Below are 13973 nucleotides of genomic sequence, written 5' to 3' on the forward strand. Positions count from 1 at the left end.
CATTTACGTCATAAAAATGGCTGCGCCCATGTGTGTTTCGGAATGAATTACCTATTTTTTTGACATGGTACTGTACCGAACTGAGAGAATGAAGGTGTATTTTGGGGAGAGCTGGATGTGGGCTTTCAGAATATCACAACCGTTTCGACTATTTGGGATATCGGCATAGCTGACCTTTAATGTTGTTCAACAGCCTGTTTACAGCTAGAACGTGTTGAAACGGAAGTTTCTATTGCTATTGCTATCTTCTTTCTCCCGAATGTATTGAGCAATGACGCTGGATCTCTCTTTCTGATTGTTCTCTTTTTTTCTCATGCAGAACTTGTCGAAGTACGATTCATGAAGAGCAGCATTGACAACAAACGTATGCGTTTCGGCTACAAAGGTGCTGGGAATCTTCGCATTCTGTTGATCAATGTTTGCTTCGTTGAGGGCCTCGAATGTCAATTGAGTAGCACGCTTTTTTAGGTTCTTTCTCTTAAGTGCATAGTAATTATACAGTGCACTACATGATGCTCGTTCAACGTCGACTCCCTTGTCAATGTCATGGAATGCTGGTTGGAAGAAACACCTTAGAGTGTTCTTTTCGTTAAGCCTGTTGTTGCAGGTACACTTTAGGGTGGGGTGGGGGGTGGAATGGGTTAAACATGTAAAAAAAGGAAGAGTTTGATTTACATTTTGTCTGATACATTTGAGAACATTGTGATATCATTCCCCCCACTGACTTTCTTTTTTAATATCTCTTTTTTATTTTCTTCTCAGGTGCCTCTTGTGACGTGTTTGCAGTAGACAAACAACTGGTGTTAGTGGTGAACAGGTGCGGGATACACCATCAAGAGTCAGCCGTGTGTCCTTCAGTAACTACGACTTCCTTCCCTGTCTTGCAGTCAACACTGCGTGATGTTTTTGTGATTGGTTGTTGGAAAACGACGACAACTGACATTTGGCGGTTCTTCTGATCACTTGCGCTTTCGCTTTCAGTCAGTAAAGCTGTTCATACTTTCGCTAAGTGGCTCGTCCCTTTCAACAAGTTATGGGCCCAGGGCGCGTTGATCGTCGGTAATCGTTCAACCGGGTCTGCTCGTCATCTCCTGCTCCGTCGAGTTGGAAATTGCAGAATGAAGCAAATTCTCTGTGGCGAAGCTCGTTGACGGCAAGTACCAAGTATGGAAGTTTAAGGTGAAAATGCTACTCATCCGGGGGGCACCTGGTCGTACGTTGCGAGTGACGTCGCAGCGGATACAACGCCTGCATGGATTACCGGAGGCAGTAAGGCCCAGAGCACAATCTCCCTGAGCATCGATGACGGACAGATCGTGCACGTCTGTAACTGTACGTCAGCGAAGCAGATGTGGGAGAAGCTAAAGAAGGTTCACGAGCGAGCAAACTTAAGCAGCAAGCTTTATTTACTCAGGGAGCTATACCAGTCACGTGTGGAAGACAATGAAGATATATTGACTTACATCAGGCGGATTCTGGAGTTAGTAGAGCGGCTTATAGGCATCGCGCAAGAAATCACCAATTTCCAAGTGGCTGCTCTTCTTCTCAGCGGGCTTCGGGACTTTTACGAAGCGCAGTCACCGCTCTGGACACTCGGCCAGATGACCACCTGACCTTGGAATACGTCAAAGGAAAGCTTATGGATGAGTATAAGAGGAAGCAAGAAATGTCTGCAGCGTGCGCACCCGACTCTGAATCGGCACTCCGTGTGCAAGAACAGCACCGTGGGAAGTTCTCCTCTGACACCAGAGAATGCTTCTACTGCAAGAAGGTGGGACATCTCAGGAATGACTGTCATGCCTGGAGGGCGCAGAGGAAAAACTTCCGGAAAGGGCGTCTCAAACAGAGAGCTCGCACTGCAGTGTCACAACACTCGTCGTCTTCAGAGGTTGCGTTTCTTACGTCGGTAGGCTCTACTGTGGAGACCTGGTACATTGATTCCGGTGCTACAAGTCACATGTGCCATGACCGGCGGTTTTTCACGGGGAACTTCAAGGAGAAAGCAGAGCTTGTTACTGTAGCAAATGGTCAGCAATTCTCTTCTCACAGGATCGGTGATGGAGTTCCCTACTGTCAGGTGTCCCGATCAACGGTCAATAGGATATGCATCAAGGATGTCCTTTTCGTGCCTTCTCTGGAAAGTAACCTACTCTCAGTCAAAAAGCTGTTAGCGCTGCGCAGGTATGAGTAGACAGAGACCACAGCAAGAGTCGAACAAGGAACGACTTTACTCGTGAAGGAAAAGGGAAAAAGTAAAGGAAAAGCGTGTTACGCGAGACACGCAGTGTGCGCAAGATGAAAGTGAACAAACACGTGAGCATACGTCAGACGAACACGAAAACGAAACTAGACAACACATTGTGTAAATATATCTAACAAAAGCTAGCTAGCCGTGGGAACGTCGTGACATTTAACGGGAACGTGTGGTCTGTCACGAAGAATGAGGTGGTTTTAGCGAAGGCAAGAGCTGAGAAGGACCTGTATCGGCTTGTGACAGCAAATTCTTACTCAGCACATGCGACTCGCGACTCGGATCACCGGAACTGCATTCACGTCTGGCATCAGCGCCTAGGACACCGTGATCCGAATGCTATTAAGCGCTTACAGAAGGAAGGCTTGAAGATGGACCAAAAGCCAGGCGACATGTTTCTTTAATAGTATGGAGTAACACTGGCTTGCATAACAAGTTGTAAAAAGAAGAAAAGCGTGAACGTTTCGACACCTATTCGGGCGTCATCATCAGCACAGGAAAATGAAACGGGGGCTTAAAACGGGAATCCTTTTAAACCCTTGTAACAGACTGGTAAGGGCCCCTTGTGACTGTTACAGGCATTTATCTCGCTATGAATGTGCCAAGATTCAAGGAATTTTCTCACCCCCCATCTGTGTTCAAAGGTCAATGTTGTCGCGTTGTCAAAATTGAAAGTATGTCCTGTTCTTAACACGTGATCGACAAGTTCGGTGCGTTGATTCTTTGCTGGTGGTTTTGTCAATTGTGCCTTGTGCTCCTTCATTCTGGTGACCTTCTTCCTCGCAGTTTCCCCTACATAGCACGTGTCGCATTGTTGACATTCCAGTTTGTATACAACCCCTGCTTTGTACATGTGGGGCACAGAGTCCTTGGGATGGCACAGAATGTTGCGTAATGTTTGACGGGGCTTGAAAGTGGTTACAATACCAAATGGCTTTAACAGCCTTCGTACTGACTCTGATAGGCCACGTACATAAGGAATGCATACAATATTGTCGGGGGCAGGTCGGTTATCTGAGACGGAACGCATTTTGGAGACCGTGTCTTTGATGAAACGCTCGGGGTAATGACACTTAGATAGAATGTTAGTGGCTAAAAACTGCTCAGATTTCTTAGCTTGATACGTGCTAGGTATCTCGTCAGAACGATTAAAAAGGAACCTGATGGCAGCACGCTTGTGTTCGGGCGCATGGTCAGAGTAAAAACCTAAAACCGATCCATTATCACAGGGTTTATGATAGACACTGGTGTTAATTGCACCTGAGTCACTACGTGATACTAAAACATCAAGAAAAGGAAGCTGTGAATTCTCCTCCTCCTCTAGGGTAAACTGGATGTTGGGGTGAACACTGTTGAGTAATGCATGAAATGGGATGACGTCATTGCGTTTCAGAACTACAAAAGTGTCATCCACATAGCGTTTGTAGAATTTAACATCGATGATATGGGAGCTGAGAACCTGTTCTTCAATGTATTCCATGACAAGGTTCGCGGCAGAGACCGAGACAGGACTTCCCATAGGGCAACCTTCAATCTGCTTATATATCACGTTGTCGAATTTAAAATATGTTTCGTGGAGACAAAATGTTAACAAGGATATAACTTCGGTCACGGAAAGTGTAGTGCGTTCAGAAAGGGTGTCGTCACTGTTCAGGCGATCTTTGGCCACGTCGATAACAAGAGCAATGGGGACATTCGTGAAGAGTGATACAACGTCAAACGACACCATGGTTTCATCACTGTTGATCACTACATCACGAACACTGGAGCAAAACTCACGTGAGTTCTTTGTAGAGTGTCCATTCTTGTACATGATGGGACTCAACAGTTCAACGAGGAACCTTGAAAGCTGATACGTTGGTGCACCCGTGAAGGACACTATCGGTCGGAGTGGTACGTCGGGCTTATGTACCTTAGGTAAGCCGTACGCTCTGGGGGTTGCTCCATCGGACGAAAACAGCCGTTTGTAGACCGTATCAGAAATGCTTCCGCACTCTCTTAATTGTCGAAGGCGCTGGACTAATGCTCGTTCCGATTTCTGCGTAGGATCAGTGGGTAGTTCGATAAAGCGAGATTTGTCCTGGAACAGTTCCTTCGTTTTACTGATGTATGCTTCCTTATCCATGACTACGGTACTTTTCCCTTTGTCCGATGGAAGTATCATGATGGTGCTATCCGTTCTCAGTTCTTGTAGGGCTTGCCTTTCGTTTCTTGTCAAGTTGTTCTGTGGTAGCTCCCATTTCTTCGAGATGACTCCCATGAGGCGGTTTCTAGCTAGGTTTACAGCACCAGTGTCCTTTATGAAACGGAACTTCTCCTCGACTTCTGCTACGATGTCTCTGTGTGGTATCTTACTGTTAGTAGGGGCAAAATTCAAACCTCTACCGAGAACAGCTTCTTGATCCTTTGATAAGGTTTTGGAAGAGAGGTTTACGACTTCGGTGTTTCTTGCACGTGGAGGTACGTCAGGTAGCAGAGCGTTCAACTTACGTTGATGTCTGGTGCCGTACTTGACTCGTTCTTGTTCTTCTACTTTCTGCCTTGTAGCGTAGACTTGGTGCATTAGGTCCGACGGTATGACACGGGTTGTGGTTCGCTCGCAGGTCTGCAGCTGGTCCCGGCAGGTCCTGATGTCACGTTTGTTTTCTTGGATTCTAGCCACGAGGCACTGTTTGCTGTACTTCCTTGATAATGCAAATCCACGGGGTGTGTTCACCAGCGGTTTGCACCTGAGGGATATTGGGGTTATCCCTCTTCTTGAACATTCCATGTTGAAGCGAAGATGACACGTAAGACGGGCTAGACGCATGGCACAGTCACAGTAGGCACGTACAGCCCGTAACGCCTCAAATCCATAGCGAAATTTGATGAAGTTGAAGATGGACCAAAAGCCAGGCGACATGTTTCTTTAATAGTATGGAGTAACACTGGCTTGCATAACAAGTTGTAAAAAGAAGAAAAGCGTGAACGTTTCGACACCTATTCGGGCGTCATCATCAGCACAGGAAAATGAAACGGAGGCTTAAAACGGGAATCCTTTTAAACCCTTGTAACAGACTGGTAAGGGCCCCTTGTGACTGTTACAGGCATTTATCTCGCTATGAATGTGCCAAGATTCAAGGAATTTTCTCACCCCCCATCTGTGTTCAAAGGTCAATGTTGTCGCGTTGTCAAAATTGAAAGTATGTCCTGTTCTTAACACGTGATCGACAAGTTCGGTGCGTTGATTCTTTGCTGGTGGTTTTGTCAATTGTGGCTTGTGCTCCTTAATTCTGGTGACCTTCTTCCTCGCAGTTTCCCCTACATAGCACGTGTCGCATTGTTGACATTCCAGTTTGTATACAACCCCTGCTTTGTACATGTGGGGCACAGAGTCCTTGGGATGGCACAGAATGTTGCGTAATGTAAGCAGTAAACAGTAAGATACCACACAGAGACATCGTAGCAGAAGTCGAGGAGAAGTTCCGTTTCATAAAGGACACTGGTGCTGTAAACCTAGCTAGAAACCGCCTCATGGGAGTCATCTCGAAGAAATGGGAGCTACCACAGAACAACTTGACAAGAAACGAAAGGCAAGCCCTACAAGAACTGAGAACGGATAGCACCATCATGATACTTCCATCGGACAAAGGGAAAAGTACCGTAGTCATGGATAAGGAAGCATACATCAGTAAAACGAAGGAACTGTTCCAGGACAAATCTCGCTTTATCGAACTACCCACTGATCCTACGCAGAAATCGGAACGAGCATTAGTCCAGCGCCTTCGACAATTAAGAGAGTGCGGAAGCATTTCTGATACGGCCTACAAACGGCTGTTTTCGTCCGATAGAGCAACCCCCAGAGCGTACGGCTTACCTAAGGTACATAAGCCCGACGTACCACTCCGACCGATAGTGTCCTTCACGGGTGCACCAACGTATCAGCTTTCAAGGTTCCTCGTTGAACTGTTGAGTCCCATCAAGTACAAGAATGGACACTCTACAAAGAACTCACGTGAATTTTGCTCCAGTGTTCGTGATGTAGTGATCAACAGTGATGAAACCATGGTGTCGTTTGACGTTGTATCACTCTTCACGAATATCCCCATTGCTCTTGTTATCGACGTGGCCAAAGATCGCCTGAACAGTGACGACACCCTTTCTGAACGCACTACACTTTCCGTGACCGAAGTTATATCCTTGTTAACATTTTGTCTCCACGAAACATATTTTAAATTCGACAACGTGATATATAAGCAGATTGAAGGTTGCCCTATGGGAAGTCCTGTCTCGGTCTCTGCCGCGAACCTTGTCATGGAATACATTGAAGAACAGGTTCTCAGCTCCCATATCATCGATGTTAAATTCTACAAACGCTATGTGGATGACACTTTTGTAGTTCTGAAACGCAATGACGTCATCCCATTTCATGCATTACTCAACAGTGTTCACCCCAACATCCAGTTTACCCTAGAGGAGGAGGAGAATTCACAGCTTCCTTTTCTTGATGTTTTAGTATCACGTAGTGACTCAGGTGCAATTAACACCAGTGTCTATCATAAACCCTGTGATAATGGATCGGTTTTAGATTTTTACTCTGACCATGCGCCCGAACACAAGCGTGCTGCCATCAGGTTCCTTTTTAATCGTTCTGACGAGATACCTAGCACGTATCAAGCTAAGAAATCTGAGCAGTTTTTAGCCACTAACATTCTATCTAAGTGTCATTACCCCGAGCGTTTCATCAAAGACACGGTCTCCAAAATGTGTTCCGTCTCAGATAACCGACCTGCCCCCGACAATATTGTATGCATTCCTTATGTACGTGGCCTATCAGAGTCAGTACGAAGGCTGTTAAAGCCATTTGGTATTGTAACCACTTTCAAGCCCCGTCAAACATTACGCAACATTCTGTGCCATCCCAAGGACTCTGTGCCCCACATGTACAAAGCAGGGGTTGTATACAAACTGGAATGTCAACAATGCGACACGTGCTATGTAGGGGAAACTGCGAGGAAGAAGGTCACCAGAATGAAGGAGCACAAGGCACAATTGACAAAACCACCAGCAAAGAATCAACGCACCGAACTTGTCGATCACGTGTTAAGAACAGGACATACTTTCAATTTTGACAACGCGACAACATTGACCTTTGAACACAGATGGGGGGTGAGAAAATTCCTTGAATCTTGGCACATTCATAGCGAGATAAATGCCTGTAACAGTCACAAGGGGCCCTTACCAGTCTGTTACAAGGGTTTAAAAGGATTCCCGTTTTAAGCCCCCGTTTCATTTTCCTGTGCTGATGATGACGCCCGAATAGGTGTCGAAACGTTCACGCTTTTCTTCTTTTTACAACTTGTTATGCAAGCCAGTGTTACTCCATACTATTAAAGAAAGAAGGAAGGCTTAGCAGATGGAATCCTCATCGAAGACTGCGGTCACCTGCTCAAGTGCACAAGCTGCGTCAGAGGAAACACGAAGCGGAAACCGTTTCCGAAAGTCAGCACATCCCGAGCTGGAGCTGTCCTTGATCTGGTTCACACGGACGTTTGTGAACCACTGAGGGTCATGACACCGAGCAAAAATCGATATTTTCTGACGTTCATCGACGATTTCTGTCGCTATACTGTGCTGTATCTGCTCAAATCCGAGGATGAAGTTGCTTCAAAACTACAAGAGTTTCTGGCCATGGTGAAGACCAAGTTCGGAACGTACCCCAAAGTTCTTCGCGCAGACAACGGGACAGAATATACTGGAGGAAGATCATGAGCGATTCTTCGTGATTGTGGCGTTGAGCTCCATACAACTGTTCCTTACAGGTCTCAACAAAATGGTGTAGCTGAGCGCAAGAACCGCACGCTTTGTGAAGCATGGTCTTCGGAGCTAACATGCCGAAAATGTTTTGGGGGGAAGCGGTGTTGACAGCGTGTTATCTTCAGAATCGGCTTCCTAGTAGAGCCCTCTGCAGAACACCTTACGAACTGTGGCATGGCAAGAAGCCCAGCCTACAGCACATAAGGACCTTTGGAAGCCGCGCCTTCGTACATGTGCCCAAGCAGAAGATATCCAAATTTGATGCTCGTGCTGTAGAAGGCACACTACTTGGATTCAGTGAAACACAGAAGGGATGCAGAATACTCCTCAAGGTATCCCGGGACGTGGTGTTCGACGAAACTCCCCTCACAGAGAGGGACTGTTCCCAAGCATAACTTGGAGGACTAACTACTCCACCATCTGCGTCTTTCGGTGATCGAGACGAACACCCGGCTCAGGGTGATGTTGTCGTGGAACTGTTACCAAGCGCACCCGACTCACAGAATAACATCGATCCCGATGGCGTGGACCAGCATCGTGAAAGCATGGAAAAAGCGTGCAGTCCCCGTCGTTCAGCGAGGAGTAACAAAGGAGTCCCGCCAGGACGTTTTTCGTACGTCGCGCGTGCAGCGCCGTCCACTGATCCTGTCAGTTGAGAAGAAGTCCAGTTGTTGCCTCCTTCTGAAAGGATGAAGTCGATCGAAGCTGCAAACGAGGAAACTACATCGCTTGAACAGTTGGGTGCTCGTAGATTTGCCCTCGGGTAAACGACCATTTGAGTACAAATGGATCTTTAAAACAAAGCCGGATAACAATGGTAACGTGGAACACTACGAGGCGATGCTCGTCGCACAAGGATACTCCCAAAAGTATGGGGAAGTATGGGTGATGCCACGTTCGCTCCTGTTGCTAAACTTACCACCCTACGTATTCTGCTTACGGTGTCTGCCGCACAACACTTAGCTTTTTGACACAGCGTTGCACAGCTTTTTTGAACGGAGATATTGAAGAAAATATCTACATGAAGCAGTCGGACGGTTTCATTGCAGAAGGGGAGGAACGGCTTGTTTGCAAGCTCCAGAGGTCCCTTTATGGACTTAAGCAAGCTGCAAGAGCTTGGAACCTGAAGGCAAATTCCATTCTTCTGCAAGAGGGGTACAGCCGTAGCGAAGCGGATTCCTGTCTCTACTTCAAGGACATAGGAGACAGTCGCCTGTACATATTGCTGTACGTAGATGACATGCTGATTTGTCACAAAGACGCACGGTCATTACTCAAGCCTGGAGGGACATGAACGAATACTTCGAACTTAAGGATCTAGATCAAGTCAGTCGCTACCTAGGAATAGAGTTGGAAAGACGGCAAGATAGCTGTTTCCTAAGCAAAATCGACGCGCTGCTGGAGTAGTACGAACTCCAGGACGCCAAACCCAGTCCAGTACCAATGGATGTAGAGTATATTAACTTCACGGGAGATGAAGATCTACTTCCCAGCAACGACATGTATCACCGAGCCGGTTCGGGAGCTGCTCTATCTGAGTACGACGGCAAGACCAGAAATTGCATGCGCGGCAGGGATTCTGTGCCGGGGTGTAAGAAAACCACATCAACGAGATTGGAATGCTGTGAAAAAGCTTCTGCGGTATTTGAAGCACACCAGAGACTTCGAGCTGGAGCTTTCGGCTGACCCGAACATGGAATTTGAGATGAATTGTTGTGGACGCTGACTGGGCAGGAGACAAGCAGGGCCGCAATTTCACCAGCGGATACTTCATACTCCTAGAAGGAACCCTTTCTCATGGTCTACCCGAAAACAAGTATCAGTTGCGCAATCGTCTACAGCAGCGGAGTATGTCGCCGCAGCACTACCATCACAGGAAGTGCTATGGTTCCAAGAACTTTACCGTCTTTCCGTATTTGCTTACTTAAGCCAACCGTCTTATTTGAAGACAACCAAAGCTGTATTAAACTTGCACTCGCTGAAGTAGTCAACGGAGTACAAAACATGTCGACGTCCGACATCACCATCTGAGGGACTTGGTGCATCGCGGAGTGGTCAACCTGTAATACTGCGAGACAGCCCAGATTACCGGTGATGCCCTGACTGAACTGCTCCCTCGGCAGCAGCTACAGTTCTTACGAGATCGCATGGGTCTTGTTGAGCAGTAGTTGTCGAGGGAGGGTGTTGGAAAACGACGACAACTGACATTTGGCGCGCACATCTCTCGCGCACCAGTTCTTATGATCACTTGCGCTTTCGCTTTCAGTCAGTAAAGCTGTTCTTACTTTCGTTGCGTGCCTCATCCCTTTCAACATTGGTTCTGTCTTAAAATCAAGTTCGCAAACCTATGTAGAAATGTCGAATTTTCGCAACGATGCCTCGTATGCATTGTTGTGCTTCATAAACTAAATACGTATTGATATATGTGTGCATCTCCTTCAAGCGATTGTTAAACACCAAAGAAAATATCATGGACACCATTGACAGCTTTTTACTTTTGTTTTTGATGGTTCAGAAGGATTGAAATTAATTCATGTCGGACACGTCTCATAATTGCCCCTGCTCACGGGCTTGTCGGTCAAAGGTGCTACATTGCTAAGAAGCTCATTCGCTACAACAGCGGTTTCAGTGTGTATGCATTGAAATGTTGAAAGTAGCGCTCTGTGTGTGTGTGTGTTTCCTGCTTTTTAGTGAATGTAAGCTCATTCACTCATAAAATAATAACGCACGCAGTGGGACGCGGGCACCTAGCAATGTAGAATCTCGCTGCAGCAAACGAAGCTGCAGGACGGGATTGCGCGACGTCAGGGCGCGGGAGAGGGAAGCATGGAGAGGCCTTGATCGTCTATGCGGTGTTGGCTGTTGTGTTTTGTGCATCGCCGTTCCTGGATGCCGTACCCAAAATACGTATTGCATTCCTGTTCTTTAGTAGCAGTGCGTGGTTATTGCATATGCGACGCTATTGTTGAGCTATGAGGGGTTGCTGTTTAGTGCATCGTGAAGGCAAGAAAAACAACGTGCGTTTCCGATTAGTGGAGACTGAGCACCTAAAACAGTTCGGATAGACACTATGCACCGTCCTGGGTAGAAGGTGGTTGCAGTACCAAGCCTTCTAAAGAGACAAGGAAGTGTTACTAAGTGTCCATATCGTTCTGGTCACCTACGCAACATAAGTTACAGCACCAACACCCGCATAACAAGTGTCACACTCTACATACTTCAGAGTAACGATAAACCAATCGCGAATCTCGACTGGGTCAAGGCTCACCTGAAAATCGCCTCAACCACGCGCAGGTACGACAGGGAATGCATTGTGCGTCCCGATCAGCTATAAGGCAATCATTCGCCCAGCAAGTAAACAGGTCGTCTTCACTGCAAGAATAGAATTATTCATTCCCCGCAAGGCTCACACTTAAGTTTAAGTTAAGAAACAGACAGGAAGGCTGCGTACTCGCAAGTAAAGGAAAATTGTATTGTTCACAATTTCCAAGGCGTAAGCATGTCACAAACACGTGAGCACTAGGAACATTAGGTCATGCGAAGAGCAGGAATCATTATTGAGATCACGGCACCGAATAAACTTCTCAAGATACCCTGCCATAAACAAAACTGTCAACAAATCAGGGGTTGTCAGATACAACACAATAATAAATGGCTATAATGTACACAAGGGGCTGTGTACATTATCCCTTTGTCACGCAGTAAAATCTATTTAGGCCAAACGGGCAGATGTATAAACACGAAGTTGAGAGAACACTCTGCTGCACAAAAATCTAGCACCCCGTCTGGTCATCAGCCAGTTCACTGCAAAAACTGCGGATGTGAACCACTATTTAAAAAAAGCGAAAAAAGAAACTACAATAGTTGATACTTTTGAAAACCAAGTGGATAGGAAAGGACAGAAGCCGCCGATATTTCGAACAGAGACTGCCTTCTTCTGGGCACCGTCCTCATCATTGGCATGGTACTTAAAGGGTTAGATGTGACGTGTTTAAAGGTTCATGCGAATTGTGGGTCAACAGCACGGAGGGAAGAAAGGGTCCGTACGGGCTTTTACGGCCGGAGTGAATGGCCGCTTTGTTAGAGTGTGCAGGGGATTATGTGAACGAAGTGATCTAGGCTCCTGACCGGCTACAGAAAAATGGGGGTTCACGAACACGTGGACGAAGCGGGACAACAGGCAAGAATTGGCAAGCATAGCGAAAGACAAGGAGGTTAGTGGTTACGTGGGGAATATTCCAGAACCAGCAAAGTTGTTTGTAATACAAAGTTGTGGCATGCAATAAAGAAAGCAGAAAGCAGTGGCCATGCAGAACATAACTGATGATAATGGAGAGGAAGAATTATTTTCCCCGTGTAACCACTAACCTCCTTATCTTTCGCTATGCTTGCCAATTCTTGCTTGTTGTCCCGCTTCGTCCATGTGTTCATGAACCCCCATTTTTCTGTAGCCGGTCAGGACCCTAGATCACTTCGTTCACATAATCCCCTGCACACTCTAACAAAGCGGGCGTTCACTCCGGCCGTAAAAGCCCGTACGGACCCTTTCTTCGCTCCCGACTGTTGACTCACAATTCGCATGAACCTTTAAACACGTCACACCTAACCCTTTAAATACCATGCCAATGATGAAGACGGTGCCCAGGAGAAGAACAGTCTCTGTTCGAAATATCGGCGGCTTCTGTCCTGAGGAAACTCCCTTCCTACATCTCTACCGGTTCGCTGGATTTCTACCCATCTAAGTGGATAGGGAGCTCCTTGAAGCCTACTTGATTAACAAAGCTAGTTATAAAGGTAAGCGCACCATCCCTTGATCTCAAACAAGCTGAGACAATGCATCTAGATAATGATTCCTAGTTTTCACGTGCTCTACTGTTCCTAGTGCTCACGTGTTTATGACATGCCTACGCCTTGGAAATTACCTATTTAAATGTGTCAATTATAAAATTTCCCTTTAGTTGTGAGTACGCGGCCTTCCTGTCTGTTTCCTCTGTCCTTGTCTCCCTGCTGAAAAAAAAATAAAAAAAACTGAAGTATAACTAACCAACTACCCAGTTTCTCTACCCGCAAGCTCATGGCGCTCGGGTTGAACGCGCCGATCTTTCTTTCTGTTTGGCTCAATGGTGACGTCGAGAACTCCGCTGAACAGGTGAACCAAAATCAGATATGGATTAAGCGCACGATGTCATTCATTAGTATGTTTTAGTATATCGAGCGCTATCACCTTTGCGTACGTAACGGATAGCGTTGGTGGTTATGCGTCGTGAGCAAATCTCTCTCTCTGTTGTGGGCGTGCGCAAAACCACGGAATCGCCTTTTAGTAACCATGTACTAAAACTCTCTATTTTCTCTAAAACGGGAAAGCTTCCACACATAATAGTTTACGAGGACGATAACACAGTCGAATGCATGCAGTCGGAACGAGAATATCCTGGAGGTCAGGACTGTCGCTTTAAGGAAAGTGATAGGATAAGTCAACTAGTGCACAAACACTGTTTGTGGTGATTTCGCTGCACCACACCGGCATTGCTTGTTCTTGCGTTATTTTTTTTCCCGGTGAGTATTCGATTGTATTCGGTATGAAAGGGATTGGATCGATTTCATTCGCAACTCGAATATCGAAATTCGTATTCGCTTCGGAATTATAATCCTACATATAAATATTCGCGTCGATATTAAAAAAATTGGAATATTGCCAAGTGAATATCCTGCGAATGTTGTGAATGTGCGAGTGTTGGCCGCATACCGAAAGAACCATGCTCATGCACAAGGGCACATGTTGAACAATTTGTTAAGTTGTTGCTAGTGTTTGACATGGAGGTCGGTGTCACTTTCCAGCGACTTTATCAGAGTAAGTATTCACTTCCGCATTCCAGATCGAGCAGCGCAACACTACTGTTTCCTACACTTTTGTGGCGTCACACTC

At 46.3% G+C, this 13973-nt stretch overlaps 3 protein-coding genes across 3 annotated transcripts in view; 2 read left to right on the forward strand and 1 right to left on the reverse strand.

The window, feature by feature from the left end:
• Positions 1 to 2431: 2431 nt before the first annotated feature.
• LOC135395643 (uncharacterized) lies at positions 2432 to 5153 on the reverse strand. Its single transcript, XM_064626740.1, has 2 exons — positions 4031 to 5153; positions 2432 to 2568 (listed from the first exon to the last, which is right to left on the reverse strand). The coding sequence occupies exons 1-2, from the start codon at positions 5151 to 5153 to the stop codon at positions 2432 to 2434; spliced, it is 1260 nt and encodes a 419-aa protein (XP_064482810.1).
• Positions 5154 to 5764: 611 nt separating this feature from the next.
• Positions 5765 to 8002, forward strand: LOC135395650 (uncharacterized). Its single transcript, XM_064626748.1, has 2 exons — positions 5765 to 6432; positions 7627 to 8002. Exons 1-2 carry the CDS (start codon positions 5765 to 5767, stop codon positions 8000 to 8002), a joined length of 1044 nt encoding a protein of 347 aa, XP_064482818.1.
• Positions 8003 to 13890: 5888 nt separating this feature from the next.
• The window catches only part of LOC135395658 (uncharacterized), a 72914-nt gene continuing 72831 nt past the window's right edge, over positions 13891 to 13973 (forward strand). Inside the window, exon 1 of the mRNA XM_064626757.1 lies at positions 13891 to 13898. The gene's annotated coding sequence lies outside the window, so the exon portion shown is untranslated. The remainder of the gene's footprint in view (positions 13899 to 13973) is intronic.

The sequence above is a fragment of the Ornithodoros turicata genome, chromosome 1, assembly GCF_037126465.1.
Source record: "Ornithodoros turicata isolate Travis chromosome 1, ASM3712646v1, whole genome shotgun sequence".
Classification (NCBI taxonomy): Eukaryota; Metazoa; Arthropoda; class Arachnida; order Ixodida; family Argasidae; genus Ornithodoros; species Ornithodoros turicata.